The sequence below is a fragment of the Brachionichthys hirsutus genome, chromosome 8 (genome assembly GCF_040956055.1).
Source record: "Brachionichthys hirsutus isolate HB-005 chromosome 8, CSIRO-AGI_Bhir_v1, whole genome shotgun sequence".
Lineage (NCBI taxonomy): Eukaryota > Metazoa > Chordata > Actinopteri > Lophiiformes > Brachionichthyidae > Brachionichthys > Brachionichthys hirsutus.
In genome coordinates this window covers 12,604,503-12,627,129 of record NC_090904.1, presented here as the reverse complement: position 1 = coordinate 12,627,129, position 22,627 = coordinate 12,604,503, and the positions used below count along the sequence as shown (strand labels likewise).

Below are 22,627 nucleotides of genomic sequence, written 5' to 3'. Positions count from 1 at the left end.
AAAAATATACAGTATATAGAAGGGGGACTTGGTTAACTTTAATTCAGGATCAGAACTTTCTCAACTCTGTTTGGATTGACGGACTTTTCTTCCTGAACCAGTCACGTGGTGTGCGCCCCCCCCCACCCCGTGCCAAAAAATAAATAAATTAAACATTTGTAAATAGCAAAAGGCATCACCAAAACAGAATCCTAAAATACAAGCGACCTCTTCGTGTTTGTTTGTTGAATGAAGATATTTAAAGGGTTTGGGAGACGACAGATCGGGAGCTCCATGCTTTATATAAAGGAGACACAACAACAGTGGGATAAATTTAACATTACAATTAGACCCCACTTTCACCAGTGACCCACAAACACGACCAAACAAAGTGCAGCGCGATGGGACACGCTCGAGAAGCGAACTTTATGACGCGCCGCCGGTCCTCTTGTCGCCCTGCACGCACTCCCAATCGTTCCAGATTTGGTTTATCCCGTTTCAACCCCCCCTCCCGCCCCTCCCCTCACACAGCGGCTCAATAAGATCCATTCCCCAAGTCGCCATATGAGGGTCACATCCCAGAACGACAGCGCGCAACTTCAGCGCGCATCCAAGTGATGACTGATATTTAACAGAAGGAGCGGCGCGTAAACTCTCGGATTAAATGATGAAAAGCTCCGCTGTGACGTCACTGATCCTCTTGTTGTGCGGCCACTGCGTCCCGGCCACGCAGTTCACCTTTTCCAACTTCTCCGCGGGCAGCGAAGTCCGATCCAGTTTCATCCAGCGGCGGCTGCGCAGCCACGAGCGCAGAGAGATGCAGCGGGAGATCCTCTCCATCCTCGGCCTGCCGCATCGTCCGCGGCCCCACGTCCACGCGAAACACAACGCCGCGCCGATGTTCATGCTGGACCTGTACAACACGATCGCGCCGGATCTCTCTCAGCGGGCCGGGTATTCGTTCTACAAGCCGGCGTTGGCGAGTCGGGGCCCCCCCGCGGTGACCTCGCAAGACAACCGCTTCCTGGATGACGCAGACATGGTGATGAGTTTTGTCAATCTCGGTAAGTAGAACCATCAACTCAGTGTAGAAGTCTGAAGTCAGGACAGAACGTGATGAACCTGCAGAATAGAGTCCTGTCAGAGCAATAGTTCTACATGGATTTGGTCTGCTGCGTGTGTGCGTGTGCGTGTGCGTGTGCGCGCGTGGTTTATAGGTCACTTACATCCAGCATCATGCATTCCTATAGCTGTAAATGTTTTGAGAATGTGCCTGTGTCCGGTTACACCAGGATCCCTTCAGGATTTGGGGGGGGGGGGGGGGGGGGTAATTAGGGAAAGACTTCACGGACAGGCCGTTGGAGCGAGGAACAAACTGCATCACGCCGTGGTTTGCTGTGTGTATCAATGCAGGTGCTTCGGTGCATCATGTCTCCCTGCAGGAGTCCGTTAGGTCACAGGGGTCACATATGGGGGGGGGGGGTCACTCAGAAGACAAATCATGGCTTTGCTTCAGATTCCTGAGAACCTTCTCGTATGTAAAGCAAAACGGCTGAAGACTGTTGAAATGTCCAGAATAACATTTCACGCTGGAGGTGTTTAACAAGTCTTCCGTTAACGTGTTTGTTTTAGGAAGCGGCCTGTCGCTTCTTAACCCCCGCCCCCCTCCAAAGATTTTCTGTAGAGCTTCCCCACCCCATCCCATAGTGCACCCATGCAGGTGCGTCCTTCAAGAGGACCGAGATCAGAGCTGGGTCCTTTATTTAGTATTTTTATTTAATCTGAATTGCTGTGTTTATTGATTTTTTTTTCCATTTATATGATTCCAGTTTGGATTTGTGGTTTTGATTTCAGGCACAGATCCAACATTTTCAACCCATTTTCTCCACATAAGTACGGAAAAAAAGTACCTTTTGCTTTTTAGGAACTTTTACCTGAAATGAATACATTTTTTAAACGTGCATTTCTTCATTGAAATACACCTGTTGTGGGGAATCCTGAGTGTTTCATGCCCGTTTCACTCCGAGGACATGCAGAACATATAAGCTCCTTTCTTCTGCCAAGGACGTAATGTGTTTATTTTGTCTGTCCTGTTAGCTCAATGACTCAAAAACTTCCCCTGAAACTTGGAGCCAGGATCGGAGGATCTGGAATTGACGATCCATTAAATCTTGGAATGCATCCCGCTGAAGGGGTGGATCTTTTTTTCCAACGTTTCTGTCTTTTACAGAAGAAAGAAACTTGCATCTGGATATGCTGTGAGAAAGACTCATGAAAATAAAAGAAATAAACATTGAATCTGAGGAGAAAACAGCCGAATACCCGCGGAGTGATCCGTCCGTGCAGCGAGACGATTATCCTGTCATTAAATGTTAAAATAGGTTTGTACCGGTCTTCAAATAAGTAATCTGGATTAGAAACAGGCAGTAAATAACCTTTCAAAAAATTTTGGCAAGAGCAGAACATTTTTTTAAATTGTAAACAGATTCTTGGGTTTATTTGACTTTTTGTAGCAAACTTTGGCTTTTGGATATTTTTTTAGTTAAATTTGCGTGAAATTTAAATGCAGCATTCATGGTTCCGATCGGCCCTTTGTGAATAACAAGATTAAATGCCACGCAGGGGCCCGTTCTGCTGGGCTCTCCGCTCTGCAACCCATCATGCCGGTTAGCTTTTATGCTTCTTCGCCTGGAGTTGTAAACACATGTGTTCAGTGTGGGACTACAACACACCTGCAGAGCATGAGAAAAGGCTTAATTGCTTAAAATGTCACTGGCTTTCATTAAAATAGAAGGAATGCAAAATGTTCCTCTAACATCTGGAGCGATGGCCGTGTTGCAGAAGAACAGACGGCATATTGTGTTTTCGGAGACCAAGCGAGAAGAAATGCATTTGTCCTGCTAATCTGATCTGGAGGAAGTATAAGTAGATCTAAATTATTTTTGCTCACCATAAAATCTCATTAACTGTCTCACATTAACATTCATGTAAAACATGTCCTTGCTTTGTAGTCTTGTCATGCCCGGCTCGTTCAGGACTGAAAACAGTTCGGTGTTTACCGACGCCAAGGATTACGGAAAAACTGCTTGATGGATCTTGATGAAAACAAATCTGAAGATGAGTCTTGGTCTAACTTTGAAAGCGATCCGGATACCAAAAAAAATACTTATAATGGAGGCTTAAAAAAAAAGTCATTTTAAATATTGAAATCCCCATTTATGGATTTAAAAATCAGTTAAAAATACACATAAAATCTGACTCACTTTTACTTTTCATGGTTGGTGTATAAGGATACCAAAAACACTTTAGAACCTTTTGGTGATGATCCAGATCACCATGTGGATGGTGTGAATCCAATTAGGAAGGCAATGAGCTGCTTTTCTAGTTTAAATAAGGATAACTCAAATGAATTAATAATGTTGTCCCTTACCCTGCCCCCGGACAATTTATTTTAAAGCTAATTTAATCTCTTAAATCTTGTGCATCATCAAGCAGACATGTTCTCTGTGTGTGTGTGTGTGTGTGGTATGCATAGCCTAAGTGAAACAGTGCTTTTACAGATGTAATAGCTTTAAAGGTGTGAAATATAAAGTTGAATGAGGTTTGAACTCACTCGTTAACTATAACGTGTTATTTATTTATATATGTAATTTTTTAAAAAAAGGCAGAATGGGCCAATAGCAGCAAATCCAGACAGACGGGCAAAAAACTGAAATATGTCTTTTTTAATGCAGTTATTATTCATAAAGGTCATTGTCTAACAATCGGTCATTGTAATAAATCCAATTAAAATCTTTAATCGATTGACGCCACCCCCCCTTTCTATGCAGACAGCCAGATACTTTTAAAACCCCCCATGCTGAGTTTTGCCGTTTGACTGTGTGAGCAGTAATCTGAAGTGTTGAAATGCCTCCCAGAGGGAAGTTTGCATATCTGAGGTCTGATCTCTGCAGCTAATGGTCCCTAACATAAACACACAAGTTCTTACAAGCAATTACTGCTTAAAAAAAACAACTAAAAAACACACCCCTCGTTCTCCTCCAGCATTTAATTGCGGTCGAAGGAGTTACCAGCCGGGCTCAGAATGCACGGCTCCTCACGACAAACGGCTTGTGTGCGTTCTTGTGTCATTCTGAGTGTTCTCGGAAAAACATTGTGAGTCGGTGCGAACGCGACGCCGCGTGCACGCTCGCCTTTGCCATGAAGCAATGGTGGACCGTCACACGGTAGCATAGGAGGGGGTGATGTCATGATGGTGATGTCATGGTGTTTGCCAGTCGGGCCGGATGTGTTTAAAGGTGGCTAAACGTTACCTCACTGGGACCTCCCCACTCCTGAGGAACGCTCAACCCCCGGAAAAGCTTCAGGAGGGCCGCTGAGGTCCTTTTCGTGATCGCCCTTCTCCTGGAAACTCTGAGCGCCGAAGCGCTTCATCGAGCTGAAGGGCGGGCTGGAAACTCCGTGGAGCTCCTTACTTCCTCCTCTGCAATCAGAATGAAATCACTGGACGGTGATACATGGCAAAATGATCAGGGAGGTGCGGGTGGCACAGACTCCAGTCGTTAAATCGCATGAGTCTCTCCCTATACTTTATGTGAGTGTGTTTATAAAAGCACACTGGCCGCTGTGGTTTTCCGGGCTGCGCCATAACAGGCCTTTTCTTGTGGCCAGCACATGTGTGTAATTTAAACAGGGAGCCAAACTGAGCCCAGGGTGTGCTTTTTTTTTTTTTCTCCCCCCACATTGGCACTCGGAGCAGATGCGATGTTTAGTTCAATCGCTTTTCTCAGGGAAGCAGGAGTTTTCCTATTTGGGAAAGGCTGCCTCCGAAATGTGGGCAGAGCGGCGCAGATCAGAGAGTCGTTTGATTCGGCAACACTTCACAGATATGCACCCCCCTTCTTTACCATCTTGTTAACATTTATTTCAGACGCACAAACTTCAACAGGTTCACAAGTATCATTTAAATGTGTGTGTGTGTGTGTGTGTGTGTTGTTCAGCTGAGGCAGACGCTAAAACACCAACACAATCAACGTCTAATTCCATTTACTCACCCCCCCCCCCCCCCCCCCTCTCTCTTACAGTCGCTCAGGATCAAGGCGCTTTCCACCAGAAGCACGTAAAAGAATTTCGATTTGATCTTTCCCGAATCCCAGAGGGAGAGGCCATCACCGCAGCAGAGTTTAGGATTCATAAAGATTTCATCCGGGAGCGCTGGGAGAACCGGACATTCAGAGTCAGCGTCTACCACGTCCTGCAGGAAGCTCCAAGCAGGTTTGGGTGATTTCTGATTGTCTGATGATTTAGCTGCTTATCAGGTATCGCATTTAGGAATCGCTTCACTCAAATGATTCCTCGCTTACTTGGGTCGTCTCTGTTTGAAGTTTTGTGCGTTTTGCCACCGCTGTAATGTGATGGAGGTGGATGTCGTTTATTTTATGATCATTTTTGTGATTTTATGATCAAAGTGTCCAACTTTACTTCCACAAAAGTAAAGTTGGACACACTTTCCTAGCTCATTCCCCTCCTGGATTTAAGCCTTTCATTTGGTGGCTGCAGGGCTGATGATGGTGTTAAGGGCAACGCCATTGTCATTCACAGAGACGCAAAAGGGCCCTCCACGCAGACGGCAGACGTCTGCCTGAGGGTCTGAAACCCGACCGGTAAACAAAGCCATTGTGGGACGCCTCGGCCTCTGAGATCACGCATATCAGTGCAGGAGTCTTCGTCTGAGAAAGTGACAATGGCCGTTTACTGTTGGTGGCGCCTTCCCTCTCAGCATTAGCGCAGCCGGCTTGCAACGAAGACAGGAGGGACTATTTTTATTTTTTATCTATTTGTCCTTCGTAGTTTTCTGCACAACAAATTGTGTTTTCTTCTTTATTAATCCTTCTTCTAATCTTTTCCCACTCGACACACAAACGAATGGAGCGATGGCTGAGTGAACACGGCAGCACCCGTGCATGGAGCAACTCCTGGGGTTCGGTGCTTTGCTTAAGGGCACCTCAGCAGAGCTCAGGACGCAACCCCCCCCCCCCCAGTCTACACTCCACGCTCCATGCTGGTGTTGAACCGGCCACTCTCTGGTTCCCAACGCCAACTTCTGTTTCAGCGCCATTCTTCTATGAAATTCGCCCTTACTTAACATTTCGTGCTCCTTTGCTAAAGTTTTGCTTTCAATCTGTTTCTCTGCAAATAAAAAGCATCCATGTGTTGTTGTTTTTTATTCTAATCAACAGCCATCCTCTTCTTGGCCCTGAAACCATCTGGTTGCTGTTAGTTTGCTCTTTTCCTGGTGCATCGTGGATAAATTGGGTTATGATTCTACCCCCCCCCCCCCCTCCCCCCCAATCATTCACGTAAACACCTTTAAAAACAAGGTTTAGAATAAGCAAAGTCACTGTTAAATGTCAACGTACTGGTTCACATAGCCAAACGTCCAGAAACGGAATATTCCAGCACGATCTCGCTGCACTATTGCAAATATGGAGTTTAGTATTTCTATAACTTGGTAAAAGCTCATTTTATGTTATTTAACTGACAGCTGACATTTCCCCGCCAGCTTTAAGATTGCCCTCACATGCTGCAGCTGTTGTTTACCCGTCACTTCAGGAATGAAAGGGAACATCTTCAATAACATCGCTGCAGCACTTGAGCAACATTCCATTTTATTCTTTCACAAAACTGACTGAAGCGAAGTTCTGCACCCAAAAACCTTGAAAACCTTCATTCTGATGTCAGAAAGCCTTTTAGCTTTTTAAAATGCCCGTTCTCTCTTTTCCTCAGTGAAGTGGAGCTCGTCCTGCTGGAGCAGCGTGAAGTTTGGCCTGCAGAGGAGGGCTGGTTGACCTTTGACCTGACCACCACCTGCAACCTCTGGCTGGGCAGCGCTGAGCAGAATCTGGGCCTGCAGCTCGTCCTGGAGGACAGCCACGGTCGGTCACTTCGGTTCAAATAGCCGCCACATATTTAGTGAATGTTTATGAAGGGTCCTGTACGCTGGCCGGGACTTACAAACCACATTCATAAATCCTGAAACAAATCTACATCATTTGGTTCAGGATTTGCCACAGAATTCTTACGGAAAGGCACCGTCCCAAATTCCGGGGTTCACCCAGAAGTGAGCGGATCAGTTAGAGTTTTTGACGTTGGACGGCGATGGACGGCATTTATAAAAGTCTTTTGCTTCTTGTAAATGTAGTTTGTACGTCCCAGCCACTATCTTATGCGTGTTTGCTTGCTGTCTCCCCCTGCAGGCCAGAGGAGGAATCCTAGCCTGGCCGGGCTGGTGATGGGCAGCGGTCCTCAGGACAAGCAGCCGTTCATGGTGGCCTTCTTCAGAGCCAATGAGGTGCGCTTCCGCGGCATCCGCTCCGCCCCCGGCCACAAAGGACGTCAGAATAACCGCTCCAAAGCCCAGAGAACCGTACAAGATGCGCTGAAGGCAGTGGAGGTTGCAACAGGTACCGAGCCTGGGTGCCGTTTCGTTCACCTCCCGGCCTTTTTATAATCTCGTGCACTCACTATTGGATGTTTTTTTATTTTATTTCAGATAACCTCGGCTTCTCTAAAGAGGGATGTAAAAAGCGTGAACTCTACGTCAGTTTCAGAGATTTGGGCTGGCAGGTATTCTCAGCGCTTGCTCGGAACGTTCGTTTCATCTCATTTTGGTTTTCAGCGTATTAAATGAGCTTTTTACTCTGATCAGGACTGGATCATAGCGCCCGAGGGTTATGCAGCGTATTACTGCGAGGGAGAATGCGCCTTCCCCCTCAACTCATACATGAATGCCACCAATCACGCTATTGTGCAAACTCTGGTAAGCCCCCCCCCTGACCAAAGCCCCCCCTCCGGCTCATTCTGCGAGGATTGATTTAGACCTCTTTTAACCACAGGTGCACTTCATCAACCCGGAGACGGTGCCCAAGCCCTGCTGTGCCCCCACTCAGCTCCACGGCATCTCGGTGCTCTACTTTGACGACAGCTCCAACGTCATTCTCAAGAAATACCGCAACATGGTGGTCAGAGCTTGTGGTTGCCACTAACTGATTGCAACCCCCCCCCCCAGTCTCCCGGGAGCTCCTCAGAGGTCAACTTCAGCAAAGGAACCAGAGGCAAGAGATGAATGACCGGGTCGTTCCACCGGGGGGCTCCTGCCACAGAACAAGCCCTAACCCGGTGTCACGTTGCAGCGGACCACCATGAACCTTTAAGGACCAGTACTGACAGAGAACTGGTTGGACTGGAGGGCTCCTGCTGTTTCCCTTTAAGCGGGACGAGAAAAAGGGTTAGGAGGAGGATTTGAGTGTCAGAAACAACAAGCACAAACCTTTAGCCCTGATTTGCGTCTCTTGCAAATCTGCATTTGGACTGTTTAAACAGAATATTTAACAGGTTGTAACGGATCTTCTACAATGGATTTCACAGCTCATAAAACCTAAATCATTTTCTCATCGACCCGCTTGCCCCCGTCCCATTATGACAGCCGAGACTGTTAATAGCAACTGTGGCTACGTCGGCCTAGAAACCACCAGGCCTGTGATATAACACGATCTGCAAGATGTCTGTGATTCATCTTCACGAGGACTCGGCCTCATCCTGAGCGCAGCTGCCTTCTGCTGTCGGACCAGAGCAGCAGGTGGGCGAAGGGAAGTTAGATTAAATGGAAACGATCAAACAAGAAGCAGGTGTGTGCTTGTTAACTCATTTAACCCGAGAAGATGTTGACCCGAGCCCCTCTCTTACGAAATCGATGCCTTTGGGAATGACAAATGGAAATTTTGACGCATGAACCTTTTTTATTTTGCGGTGATAAAAAAAAAACTTTCTGTCGGGTTTAAGATCCGGTCCGTGTGCTTTGAATCCCGGCTCTTAACAAATGGGCAGACATTTAGAAAGGAGCATCAGTATAATAGAAACAGCAGCACAACCTAGCCTGCTAGCCTCACAGGTCGCACCTGCATGGGTCGGACACTTTAAATAGGAACGAGAGGCAGAAACGTAAAAAACAACGGATGAAAATGGTGTTGATTGTCAATGCAAAAACTTACTTCACTTCAAAAGGGTGATTCTTTTTTCAGAAACGTTCCTCTGACAATAAGGATATGCAGTTATTGTTGGATGATTTACGATGACAAAGAGTTCAAACTTTAGACGAGATGATCAACTGGGAATCACCCGAGGGAGTTTCCTTTTTCCCTTTTCATAATGACGTTTAATTACTTTAAAAACTTTGACCTCTGGGGCATCCTGAGAGTTAACACCATCGTGTTTCTGCAGATTTTATTACTGACGCACGACTAAAATGTCCATCAAGCACAGAAAGAGGATTTCCAGAGGTAGAAAGACAGCAATTAAAAGAACCCTCACTTCATCTCAACTCGGGGGCCGAATCGCGTCGCCTCCGGACGGCCTGCACCTCCTTCCCCCGCTTTCCTGGCTTTCCTGCAGGACGCTCTGGCCTTGGGGGAATTTGAGGTCGTGTTGCGGTTGGGGACCCATACCCTGCTTCGGGCCTCGGCTCCGAGGGTAAACACTGAGGGACCGAGACTGGAGTGAGGGCCAGGCAGACGTCCCCCACACTGAGCTGACGGCACTGAAGCCCACAGAGATGGGCGGTCCTCTGGGGGCTGCAGGAGGACCAGCCCCGCCCACGCACGAAGAACGGGTACTCGTCGTAGACGTCCACCAGCTCCTGCAGGAGGACGTCACATATGTTCAGAGCGTTTAGACACACGGGTGCAGCCTGATCATATTATAGGTCTCAAATTTAAGATATCAATATTCAAATGTAAAAATGTTTAACACTGATGTTTCATCCCGATAAAGATTCAGCATCAGATCTCCGTGATGTTTCTTCTGTAGATAAACTATGTGGGAAGAATGAATGATGAGCCAAAAAGTGATTTCCTTTCACCTGGGACTGCTGGTTGTGAAGTAGGATGAGGAGGCGCGAGGAGGAGGAGGAGGAGGAGGAGGAGGAGGAGGCGGAGGAGGAGGGAAAGATGCTCTGCACTGTGCAGCTGCTCAGATGGAGGTCCGGGCAGGCGAGCGATCCCAGGAGGAAATCCTCCGTCTGCAGGTGCTCCACCCGTCTCAGCCGCCCGTCCCTGAGCTCGATGAGGGAGCCTGCCACGAAATGAGGGAGCAGCCAGGGGAAACGGCCGGGAGATGAAGAGGAGGAAGAAGCCTGCACAGAAGATGGGAGAGCAGGAGATCTTGCCGCACCCTCCTTCCTGGAGGAGCACGCGTCTGTCATCTGCCCGGTAAACTGTGTGGATTTGTGCAGCGCGTAGCGCTGAGTTGTCGTCTTCTCTAAATACTCCGGATGCCCGTCCGTTCTCCTCACACACGGACCTTCGTTCCTCCTCTTGCTTTGCGGCTGTGTGCTTACACTCTTTTCGCTCACTGACTTGCGGTGATCCCATCCGCGTCCGCCACCCACAGTTTGGAAGCCCCCAACCAGAGGGCCAGGGCTGAATCTGGAGGGGTGGTGGGGGCTGCCTGAGGGAACTGTGGCTGCTCCAGACACGTGGCTGTGGTGCGAAACGTCCCATCTCAGGTGAGGAGGAGGGGACTCTGTCCATTCTTCCCAGTTATGATGCTCCCTGAATGCCGACCGGACCCGAGGTCTGACCCTGGCGGATGCGTGAGTCCACGGGCGATAGAGTGCAGGACACTGCTGCTGCAGCTGCCACGGCGGGGAACTCCATCGTTGGTCCCTCTTTTTGAGGGGCAGGTTTTCCATGTCCGGCTGCATGAAGTCCAGGAGCGAATGAACGGAATCTCATCTGTTTGCAGTCCTGGTCGGTCGTCAGAATAATCTGAAAGACAGAGCTGCACATATTGAAATAAGGAAAAGAGCTGGAGAACATCGATACATTTCCTTGAAAGAAAGAACAATTTCTCCGTCTGCTTTCTGAACGCACCACCTGGTGAGATTATTATGCTGCTATTATCCTGCTATACATACTAATGTGGCTTTAATTTGATGGAACTTAAGCGACTCCTTTAGGGGAAAAAAGTTGCTATGGTAACAAAGTTGCCGGAGGTTGATGAAGAAAAAAAACGCTTGGTAGGTGTTGTAATGGCATAAATACAATGCAGGCACAGATTCAAAACTCCTTCACACAACTGCTGAATCATCGTTGTTCTTCCTCGGATGAGTGCAGGGCGGTGAGTGGGGGGGGCAAAATTTCACACATGTTTTGCAGACACTTTATAGTGCTTCAATGCAAAGCTCTAAATTCCATGCGTTACGTCACCGCCGTCGCTTCGCACTGCTGAAGAATGGATTTCTGTCACCGTGCCTGGCAAGCTGATATGAGCTGTTCCTCTATATAATATGTGTGCATGTGAACAGACAATGCCCTCACACCTTTATCATATACAACACAAGGTGGCATAAAATAATGCCTGCAGTGTAAATGTAAATGCATTCAAATGATTCTAGACGTGCTGCCGTCTGCCTCTCAGCCGGGTACGATGGGACCATGACCCAGACCGGCTCATGCTGGGGCTGAATGCAGGCTTCTCTGCAGGATGCTGATCTACAAATGCAAATGCATCTAACCCTCCAGGGCTGAATCCTTCCTCAAACACGCTTTTAGATTTAGACCAATGCATCTTTTTGAATCAAAATGCTAAATAAACCGGTTTTGCTTTGTTTTCTGGGTGCTTACCTATATGTTCCTCCAACCATCCATCCACCCGTGTCTCTCTCTGTGCACCAGCATTCACAAAGCAGGCACGTCCATGCTCATTTCCATCTGTCTTCCCGTCGTCCTACAAGGCTGCAGGTGCGCAAACAGAACCCAGCAGAGCAATCAGAAGCAACCAGACGAAGCCTGCAGACTGTGCATCGCCTCCTTTCCACTTCTCCTCCCTCCTACTTGCCTTTACGTTTTGCACTCCCACTCTTCTGACTCAGCCAGTCCTCTTAACCTTCTCAGACTGACTTGATGTCTCTCACCCTCTCTAACGCGAACATTGTGAAGATGCTCACCGTGTGTTTTCCACTCCGAGTAGCTCTATCGGCCACTCGGCCATTCGCCATCAGACTCCCCTTCCTCTTGTCATATTCCACTCCCACCCGGCTCCATAGTTCTCTGTTGTTGGATGTATAATTAGAAATGAGACGGCTGTGCAGCTCCTCATCTGATGGGCGCAGGGCTGCTGGGAAAATGAACATAAACCTGTGCAGTCTGCTGGAATAGAGATGCCATTTCTCACCTGCTGGGTTTGTCACATCAATGAAAAAAAATCTTGCCTGATTATGTCTGATCCTCAGTGACACATGAAAAGGTTTGAGCGTATAAAAGCCAGTAATTACTAAACGCTCAAAAGGTCGACGCTAACAAAGGCCTTTCATTGTTGTGCAGAAGACATAAACAATGCCCCCCCCCCCCCCCCCACACACACACACGCCCCGCTGCATGCATCCCCATCTTCATGTCTCTTCCTTGCATCTCATTTTAAAACACAATCCACAGGGCGCTCGGCCTCAGGTTCACCGCTGCAGCTCAGGTCTCGGCTATTGATTCTGCAGGGCAGGTGAACCCCCCAGTTATGGGACGGCCCACGCAGGACTTAGTCTGAGGTGAAGACTCTCTCTCACTCTGAGTCACAACATGCTTCCTCTGCCCACTCGCTTGCTCTTTATCTAGCTCGCTGTTCTCTCTATTCTCCGTTCTTTAATGTAGATGCACGCACACGCACACACACACACACACACACACACACACACACACACACACACACACACACACGCACACACGCAGGAGAGAGGTCATGGCATGGTAAGAAGCTGCATTTCAGTTTTTGCCACAAGTAGCACATTCAAGCTTGAACCACATCAACCGCTGACATTTACCAACGGCATGCTTTTATTGATAGAAATCACCAGCGCCTCCCACCACTTCCCAACTGCTAAATTACACCCTGCACACGTTTCATCTTTCTGGATGTCACAAATGCCAAATATGAGTCTCAGCAGGGACTTGTGATGCTTATATTAGTACCGTATTTTTTGGATTATACGTCGCTCCGGATTGTAGGTCGCACCAGCCAAAAAATGCATAATTAAGAAGAAAAAACCATATATAGGTTGCACTGGAGGATAAACACCAAACAACATATAGCACAAAGAACATGCTAACACGTTTACCAAAATATCAGGTTTTATTCCGAATCACGAAATCCAAGGAAATCTTCATCCTCAGTGTCACTTCTGAACAACTCCCCCAACTCGGCAGGTAGACAAGACGCCGCTTCCTCTTCTACGTCGCTTACATCAGACTCGTCGTCAGTTGCAGTTCCAATTATTCCAGCCTTTCTGAATCCCGACAGGATGGTTGCGGTTGTCACTGAAGCCCATGCTTTGTCGATCCATTCAATGACTTCCAGGAAAGTTGCATGGCGCATTCTCCCGGTTGCCGTGAAGCTGTGCTCTCCATCCGTCATCCACTGCTCCCACAGGTTACGCAAAACTGCCTTAAAGCTCCTATTCACGGAGATATCAAGTGGCTGGAGTATTTTGGTTAAGCCTCCAGGGATGATGGCAGGTATGGAGTTGAGAACTTTTAATTTATTTTTTAACTGTGGTGTGATGTGCGCTCTCATGCTATCCATCACAAGCAGAGCTTTGCGTGCTCTAAAGAAGCCATCCGGTCGCTTATTGTAGCACTTTGTAAGCCACAAGTTCATCATTTCTTGATCAATCCACCCTTTCTCGTTCACGGCGACTTCAACTGAGGAGGATTGGATTTTTGGCATGGTTTTTCGTTTGAAAATGACCATCGGTGGCAATTTTGATCCGTCTCCACAACATGCCAGCACCACTGTGAAGTGTGATCTCTCATGACCAGTTGTAACGATATTCACACTTTTTTGCCCTTTCTCTGCAACACTTCGGCCCATGGGGATGTCAAAAGTGAGGGGGACCTCGTCCATGTTAATAATATGATCCGGTGTCACGTTGTGATCACTTACATGCTTTTCAATGAACGCGCGGAAACTGTCAACCTTGGCTTGGAAGTCCGCTGGCAGTTTTTGGGACAGTGTCGTCCTAGCTCTGATAGAGAGGCGTTTGCATTGCATGAAGCGGTAACACCAAGAAGGTCCTCCCGCAAAGCCGTTTATATTCACCGCCCTGGCAACCACTTGGGCGTGGAGACGCAACTGCACCGTTGACAAACCTCTCCCAGCAGCACGTTGTTCAAGCACCCATGCGTGAACTCGTTCCTCCAACTGCGGCCACCTAGCTTGTCGCCCGCGATTAGCTTTCTTTGTTTTCTTCATTTCAGTAAGCGTAACCTCCGCTTTTCGCCAGTCCCTTACAAGTTTTTCGCTCACTCCAAACTTTCTTTCTGCTGCTCGATTGCCGTTTTCGGCTCCATATTTCACTATCTGAAGCTTGTAAGCCGCGGAATATGACTTTCTTTTCGGCGCCATTTTCAATCAGCCCTTCTAATTGGTGTTTTTAGATAACAGGTGTGACAGATAAATATGAACCTCCAGAAACCGCGACAGATTCTGACGGGTCACAGAGTTCCCTGTGACACCTTTTATAGAAATGTTTAGGCTACTGTCTCTGCGCTCACAGATTTTGTAAAAAAAAACATATATAAGTTGCTCCGATTTATAAGTCGCACCCCCGACCAAACTATGACAAAAACCGCGACTTATAATCCGGAAAATACGGTATATACAAAGGTTTGTTATTAATTTCCAATGAAGAAAAATCAGCATTACGGTTTGCAGTAATTCTTCATAAAACATTTATACAATTTCTCTATGAACAGGATGACATGTTGGTGGCGCACTTTGTGCTTATTCTCACACACACCTGCAACCAAAGCGCAGCTCTCTGGCCGTAGTGTCAGCTGTTGTCCACTAGATGGCGCCCAGCACACACTCAGATCAGTCATTCAGACCAGTTTAACAAACCAACCCTCTCCAGTTGTACTATGTCCCATTACACCTGAATGCACCCAAAATGGAATCAAAATCCTTTACTGTATATGCAAATATTCTAAAGTGGACGCACAAGCAGTGTCATGTTTGAATTATATGCGAAATAAACATTGATTAAATAATTTAAATGGAAACTGTTGTCTCTGCTTTCAATAAATGGACTGAACTATAACTTTATAATACATAACCTTATAATGCAGACTTGTAGATCAAAATGAAGATCATTTTTGTGTGTGTTCATCTGACACCATTAAACACTGAAGGTGACACAGGAGAGAGCCTCCAACATGAAGGAGGAGGAGGAGGAGGAGGAGGGCGGGGTGTAAGGAGACAAAAATAACAAAGGCATGTGCCTGTCTCTCCTCGGTATTTTCCACTCTGTCAGATAGAATGCCTCCTTCCCTCTTTTCAATCCATTGCTCTCTCTCCCTCCCTCCTCCCTTTCGCCGGTCAGCTGGTCTACTCCACAAAGCCTGAAACTTATTCTCTCCTCACCCAAGTGGCCCAAAGGCGAAGCGGAGCATCGTTGTGACAGTTTACATCCGCCCTTGGGTAGTGGAGGAGGCGGGAAATGATCAACAAGCCTCTCTGCTCACCCCCCTCACACCCCGGCCGCCACACGCTCGTCATCATCTGATTCTCCAGCAGCAGCATGAGCTCCTCATCGGCCAACCTGCACAGCAAACGCCTGCCCTGTAAGTCTCTCATCCTCTTAAACCCTTTTTACTCCTATTCTGTGTCAATTAGGGAATTAGTCATTAACACAGACGTTATTTTTAGCTGTAGAGCAGGACAGAAGTACAGGGAAAGTCAGGAGGTGCAGCATCGTGTCTACGTATAGAGAAAGCCTATGACAGGGTGGCCAGAGAGGAACTGTGGTGCTGCACGAGGGGAGTTTAGTGTAGAGGTGGGAATGCACCAGGGATCATCTCTGAGCCCCTTTTTGTTTGCCATGGTGATGGATAGACTAACAGATGAGGTGAGACAGGAAGCTCCTTGGAACATGATGTTTGCAGATGACATTGTGATCTGCAGGGAGAGCAGGTAGAGGAGAATTTAGAGAAGTGGAGGTCTGAGGCCAGCCATGATGGACGGCTTAGAGACGGTGGATCTGAGGAAAAGACAGGAGGCGGAGCTAGAAGTGGTGGAGATGAAGATGCTGAGGTTCTCCTTGGGAGTGACCAGGTTGGATAGGATTAGACATGAGACAATACGAGGGACAGTGAAGGTAAGACGTTTTGGAGACGAGGTCAGAGAGGACAGACTCCAATCGTTTGGACAGTATAGAGATTAATAGTGAAGACACGGTAGAATAGTTCCTCCTCAGAAGGACAACAGACTCATATCGGACATTTAAACCTAAACATCATGAAGTCCAGTGTCTATACTACATAATAGTACTGGTAAACTGCTAAATGAATGAGGACAGCTCAGCAGCTGGTGTGATGCGATGATGTCGCCCGGAGTGTTCAGGAATAAACCCCAAAAAGAAATCAGACAGGAATGTTGAATCATCACCCTGACTAGTGTTCACTAATACCAAGTGAATAGCCCCCCCCCCCCCCCCCCCCACAGGCTGGGATTGGGTCATCCCAGCGCTCTAAACAATGATCTCTTATTCGTAATGAGATTGTGCATGCAGATCCGAAACTGAATTAGTCCTAGTGAGGTCACTGTGTGCTTTCATGAGGCTAAAAAGGATCAGGGACGTGACTCCAGAGAAGACGTCTCCCATCTGTTGCTCTGTCCCGCCTCTCTCCACGCCGGGCTCTGTTTTGTTTGTAGTGGGAACGCTCCAGGAAGCGGGACGTTGGTGTCCCGTTCCGTCAAGGACCGGCCAGCTGCTGAGAGCGTGTTCCAGACTCCAGCGCGGGATGCACGAGTAATAGTTTCTATTCTCCACGTAGAGTCTCCTCGGACACGACCCAGAATGAACAAATGATGTCCTGTCCGTGTCCTCGATTGATCACACTATGACACACTTCTCTGATATGGATCTTAATGTCTGAGCTAGACGTGATACAAATAGGACAAAAATCCTATTTGACCTTTTCTGAACTTTATAAAAAAAATTACTTAACAATGACTGCAGGGTAGCTCTCAGAGACGTCCAGCCGCGATTGGACGGATGCATTGCTGCAAGTAATACGTCATAAATTTACTCATTCTGAATAAAAGGATTAGTCAGTCCAGGATAAAAAGAACTGACATGCGTCCCCTTTGTCAGCCGGTGAATCCAATTGGGTTTGACGACAACACATGACAGTCTGCTTGTGGGTTCATGGAGGACAATGGGATGAGACACTGACCTACAAATAGTCCCATTGTGAGTCTGGGAGCATTCCCGGCAGGAGTGAAGGAAGGAGAGGGTTAACACTGATAGCGTTATTGTCCTGCCGGACCGGTCGGACGGTGATGGGACGCCGCTTTGTCCCAGAGACAATGAGAAAGACAACACAGACATGCAGGCACTGAAACGTAGAGCAGACAGAAACACAGAAACACCTCAACAGCTCACATTAATTATTTACAGTCCTTTGAAACCGGAGCCCAGTAAATGCCAGCTTTTGGGAGAAACCAAAAATAAAACAGCAAGACGAGCGAGAGAGCGAAGCGTCCAGAGATGCCGTTGTCCCGTCGACAGGCCAGCTGTCCGGTCCACTTTGGCTCACAGCTGGCTTCTATTCACAGGAGGGAGCGGTTCGGCCAGTCGGCGCGACGGCTTTCAGCCCTCAGACAGAACCGGGTCGGTGTCAAGGCATCCTCTTGAACCAATGACAATGCAGAACCCCCCCCCCCCTCTCTTCTTCCTCTGCATGTATACAAGCTCAAACGTCTTCGTTTTTTAAACTATCGTCATACTTCCTGTCTGCAGCATCGTGAGTGAGGCGTGCAGGCCAGTCCCGTTCCTCTTCATCCCTCTTTTGTCCAGCTGTGAATGGACCCTTCCTCCCTTTGCCGAGGATCTGGACTCGCCTTTATATGTGGAGAGGCAAAGTAGCATTCGTCCCCGTCCGGTCAGCCCTCTTTTCCTCTGTCCTTCCGTCCGTCCAAGTCATTCTGCATTCCCAGCTGGTCCTGGGCCGTGATCTGGGACGAGAAGAAGGAAGGAGTGAGAGATATAACAAGGGATAGAGGACGGAGTGAGGCGGTGAGGAAGGAATATAGACAGGAAAATAAACAGTCAGAGAAAGAAGATGGAGAAACAGAAAGAAAGATAGAATGGGGACAGAGAGAGAAACAGACACACTAGAAAGACAACAGGCAGATAAAATGAGATCGACATGAGAAATGCAGAAAGAGACAGAAGTAAAATCAGCTAATAAGAACTCAGACATAGATCGTTTGTCTCTGTTCTTTGTCCCGAGCGGCTTCAGGACATTCTGAGAACTTGCTGTGTGAAACTGAAGAATTTGTGTTTTCTTTTTTTGGGGGGGGATTCTGCTGCGTGATCGGTTAGAGGTTGCAGGGGTCGCATGTGGTCAGGGAAGATGTATCGATCAAGGCGGCTCAATGGAAACCAAATCGATGCTACCTGTAGCTAACCTTAGCTCTCCACGGGCGGAGGGCTTCAAACGCCAACGCAATCATCAATCGTTACTGAACGAACACGGCCATTTTGTTTAAACGCTGAGATGAAAAGCATTTTCTCAGAGTCGAAAGGAAAAGAAAGCAAAATCGTCCACCTGTTAAGCGTCCGGCCTCCTCTGACATTAAGGCCTCCGCCTGCATGTCAAGCTTCTGATTGTAACCGACGTCTTGCTCTATCAGCACTGCAGCCCCCCCCCCCCCTGCCAGAGTGATTGTGTAACAGCACAAGGAAAGGAACCACAACCTCAGACAAGGACAGAAGTGCTGCAAAGGCAAAATGTCACAAAGCTGACTGAATAATTCACCCGCCATCTGAGGCTGTTTTGTTTCCACAGCAACCCAACCATCTCCACTTCACCCTGTCCTTTGCATCGTCCTCCCCAAAACCAGCTACTCTCATGTCCTCCTTCACTACGTCCATGTATCTTCTACCTCTAGCCCTGTTCCCTGGCAGTTCCATCCTCAGCATCCTTCTATCGATATCGTCCCTGTCTCTCCTCTGGACATGTCCAAACCATCAAAGTCTGTCCTCTCTGACCTTATCTCCAAAACGTCTAACCTTCACTGTCCCTCTTATTGTCTCATTTCTAATCCTAGCCAACCTGGTCACTCCCAAGGAGAGTGACCATGGGAAACGTTCGTACGTTCGTACGTGGGAACGTTCTTACTCGCACATCTGTGCGTACGCAGGGTTGATAAATGACGTCCCAGGTCTCTCACCAGCCGATCCATGGAGATTCTACCTCACTTACAACTCAATGCCGCCCCCTTCTGGCTGCCAACAGTTTTATCCACATGCTCTGAGGCCTTGAGACTCAATGGAACAGGTGTGCAAACCCGTGATCGTATTTAACCCCTTCTCCTCCAGCGGAGACTGAGCGTGGACAGAGAATCCCAGACGTGGACACGACACAGCAGCTCAAGATGAGGGACAGGCAGCGCTTCTTCGAGGAGGTCTTCCAGCACGACGTGGACGCCTACCTGTCCTCGGCACACCTTTGCATCCGTGACTACAAGAGACGTGAGTTTGGCTATACGCGACACTTCTGCATGAACATGGGCTCATATAAATGTGCATGTCTTGGCTTTGTCCCGCAGCGCCGATCGGCAGCATCTCGTCCATGGAGGTGAACGTGGACTTATTGGACCAGATGGAGCTGATCGATGTCGCTGACCAGGAGGCTCTGGATGTTTTCTTCAGCTCTGGTGGAGATGAGGGGGTGCCGGATCCCCCACTGGCAGGTACGGAGACTGGAAATGGAACAGCTGTACGCACGCCAGCAGGTTGAGGTTCCCTAACAAAACATTCTGCCTGGTTTACAGTCCAAGGAAACAACAACAACAACAACGAGGAAGTAATCAGGAATGGACTCTTTCGACATGTCCTCAAGGGTCTGGAGGCCAAGTCCCGCATGTCCTCCACATCGTCATCCTCTTCTTCAGACAGTCAGACCGCCAACACCAATGCAGGAGACACTCCTGGAGTCCCCACAGTTGGACAATAAGGGGACATGAAGCAGCGCAATAATGTGAGGAGGAGCTGCACCTCCTCCTCGAGAGGCAGAGAAGAAGTCAGACTCCACCATTGTGTCCACAGCCGATCGTCACCTGCAGCACGGTACGGACATCATGGTTGGGGAGGGGGACGGCAACGGTCGACGGAGTCCTCTCAACTGCCTTCCACACGACGGTTTTTATGTCCACCAAGGAGGTTGTATTTCTGCCCGTCTAACATAATTCAAAAGGTTGAGGATGACTCTTGATGAAATTTTCAGCAAACGTTGGGAATATTTGTCCCATAAGATTTCCTGTTTTAATAAGGGAAGAGGTGAGTAAGTGAATAATAATGGATAAAACAGCTGGTGATTATTTTTCATTCTTTGATCACTGTAAACGTGTTTTGCTGCTCCTTACAAAATAGATCCAGCAGCACCAGAGAGTACCACCAGAACCTGCAGGGCAGCATTATGAAACACAGCCTATGCTGAGGATTGCACAGTGTACGTCACACACACGTTGTGTACTTGGAGTAACCGCTGATTACTGGACTGTGCATATACGCGGGTGTGTATCCTCCTATACTCATAGTTGGATGCAGGGCTCAAACGTCCTCCTCCCGTTCTGCAGCAAGTGATTTCATGATTTTAAGGTGAAATGTTACTCGACCTTGTAGATGAGAAATTCTCGGATGTCTAATTCTGTGGTTTAGTTTAACATGATATGATGCAATATAACCTACACAAATCTGTGGCTTTTTAAGATCATTTAAAGAGAACATTTCAAAGCATACACAAACTGTAGACCAAGACTGCTCTTAATTTGAGTTGGAGGTTTCAGATTTGTAAACTGCAGTATTTTCAGAAGGACTGAGCAGTCAGGAGCTCATGGAATCACAGACTTGGATCAGCACCATTCAACCGACGTCCATTTGCAAGTCTATAAAAAGTTCCATTTGTAAGGTGAAGTTTTTTTACGCGACAAAGCCTGTTTTTAAGAACTCAAGTCAGGAACATGGAAGAAAGTGGAGAAGCAGAGATGACCAGTGTATTTACGATATTTAATAGCAACCGTTCAAGTCCTCCACATTCTTAACTTGACAAACAGGGGGTGAATAAATTAAAGTACAGCCGTTTGGAGTTCTATTTATACAAACAAGTCAACGAAGGATTAATTCATTTCTCAAAAATAAACAAACATCTCAAACAAATCAGAGCAGTTAACTAAGCTGCCAAATAAACTTCTCTAGCACACAGCTGCTTGATTAGAGGAGACGGCTCTCCCACGTCACAGAAATAGGCGAAGTTCCCTAAGAAACAAAAACTACATTTCCATGTCCTTCAAATTGGGGGAAAAGGGGAGGCACCTTTTAAATAACTAGAAAACTACAATATTTACAGGAAACTAAATTACACCCGTTTTCACACCCTCCCACTACCAATTTTTGGGAGGGGTCGCCGGTCGGTGGCGACCGGCCTGCCACGCCCTCGGCCCCTGAAGCCTCTGCCTTTCAGGAAACGGCCCGGCACTCCGAAGGTTTCCATGTTCAGCTTTTTCTCCTCCGCCCAGGAGGTTCTCCTGAGGATGGAAACAATTAATGCGCAAAGAAAACACCGGCGGTGAGGACCAGAGTCAGACCATCACCTGGGCTTCAGCTCTGAGGAGACGTTGTCGAAGAAGCATTTGGATTTGTCGTAGTATTTGTCTCCGTGATGTTCCTCCTCCTCCGATCCCCGGTCGTCCCGGGGCTCCAAAGCGTCCGCCTTATCAACTGCAGCGACACGAAGGATTCCAGAAGGCATTAAATACAGGCCGGGACTTCAACGAAACGCCCTCGATAAAATAAAATAAAACTACCCACCTACGACGTCCTTTCTCAGATCATTTTTAAACTGAGCGTTTGCCGTTTCAAAATCAAAATCCGACTCGAACTGCAAGGTGGTGGCGTTGGCGCTTTTCACGAGGAGCTGGCCTCTGCTTCGGTTCCTGGAGCGGCGACTTCCTGTCGCCAGATCAAACCTCAAGTCAAACCGGCCGCGTCTAATCTCGCGGCTTCCTTCAGCAGAAGCCGCGGCGACCAAACAGACCCCCCCCCCCCCGTCGCGCCCCGCCCCATTTCGCTACCTTGTTTTTGCCTCTGCTTCTGCTTCTCAGTGGCGCCAGTTGGATTCCTGGCGGCGACCTCCTCAGCCGGCGCCCGGCCTAAAACGCAGAATCTTCCATCAGAAAAAAAAGACACACGACTTCCCTCGCGCTCCCGCCATGTTCACTCACTGCCGGGCACGTTCTCCTTCTGAACCCGAGCGGTGCTCCTGCCGGAGAGCTGGGCCGGACGGTCCGGCGCCTTGGCCTGCGGCTCAGTGGAAGCCTTCTCCTTCGGTTCAGCGCTGGCCAGCGGCACCGTCTGCACCGCCTGCTCGACCATCGGAGCTCTCCTGGCTGCGATGTTGTGAAGCCCTGCGCAGGAAACCGCGTTGAAAAACAGCTTAGACGCATCCGACACTCCAGCGGAGACGTTCACGGTACCTTGACCCAGCGCCGCGTTGTACTGCTGGTTCAGGAGGGAAGTGGCCGCCAGCTGGTTGTA

At 48.1% G+C, this 22,627-nt stretch overlaps 3 protein-coding genes across 4 annotated transcripts; 2 read left to right on the top strand and 1 right to left on the bottom strand.

Moving 5' to 3' along the window:
* Positions 1-643: 643 nt before the first annotated feature.
* On the top strand, positions 644-8,024 carry LOC137897947 (bone morphogenetic protein 7-like). 2 transcript variants are annotated; one of them, XM_068741944.1, is made up of 8 exons: positions 644-1,043; positions 4,836-4,838; positions 5,064-5,253; positions 6,766-6,914; positions 7,236-7,442; positions 7,532-7,605; positions 7,688-7,798; positions 7,875-8,024. In XM_068741944.1, exons 1-8 carry the CDS (start codon positions 644-646, stop codon positions 8,022-8,024), a joined length of 1,284 nt encoding a protein of 427 aa, XP_068598045.1. The 2 variants fall into 2 exon arrangements, with proteins under 2 accessions (XP_068598045.1, XP_068598046.1); XM_068741945.1 differs by lacking the exon at positions 4,836-4,838.
* An 11,146-nt stretch (positions 8,025-19,170) lies between these two features.
* On the top strand, positions 19,171-20,896 carry si:ch211-253b8.5 (dysbindin). The gene is made up of 4 exons (XM_068742144.1): positions 19,171-19,183; positions 19,412-19,564; positions 19,642-19,785; positions 19,867-20,896. Exons 1-4 carry the CDS (start codon positions 19,171-19,173, stop codon positions 20,046-20,048), a joined length of 492 nt encoding a protein of 163 aa, XP_068598245.1. The 3' UTR covers positions 20,049-20,896.
* Positions 20,897-21,461: 565 nt separating this feature from the next.
* LOC137898145 (protein LSM14 homolog B-like) lies at positions 21,462-22,627 on the bottom strand (the record flags this gene model as incomplete). Its single annotated transcript, XM_068742143.1, has 6 exons — positions 21,462-21,618; positions 21,685-21,811; positions 21,902-22,042; positions 22,165-22,242; positions 22,315-22,497; positions 22,567-22,627. Coding segments are annotated over 6 exons (747 nt in total), but the record flags the coding sequence as incomplete, so codon positions are not given.

Bases quoted from the DNA above. Each gene is read 5' to 3' on its own strand.
- si:ch211-253b8.5 (XM_068742144.1), top strand. The intron at 19,565-19,641 runs GTGAGTTTGGCT...TTTGTCCCGCAG, and splicing joins CATCCGTGACTACAAGAGAC to CGCCGATCGGCAGCATCTCG. The intron at 19,786-19,866 runs GTACGGAGACTG...CCTGGTTTACAG, and splicing joins GCCGGATCCCCCACTGGCAG to TCCAAGGAAACAACAACAAC.
- LOC137897947 (XM_068741944.1), top strand. From the start codon at position 644: ATGATGAAAAGCTCCGCTGTGACGTCACTGATCCTCTTGTTGTGCGGC. The intron at 5,254-6,765 runs GTTTGGGTGATT...TCTTTTCCTCAG, and splicing joins CTGCAGGAAGCTCCAAGCAG to TGAAGTGGAGCTCGTCCTGC. The intron at 6,915-7,235 runs GTCGGTCACTTC...CTCCCCCTGCAG, and splicing joins CGTCCTGGAGGACAGCCACG to GCCAGAGGAGGAATCCTAGC.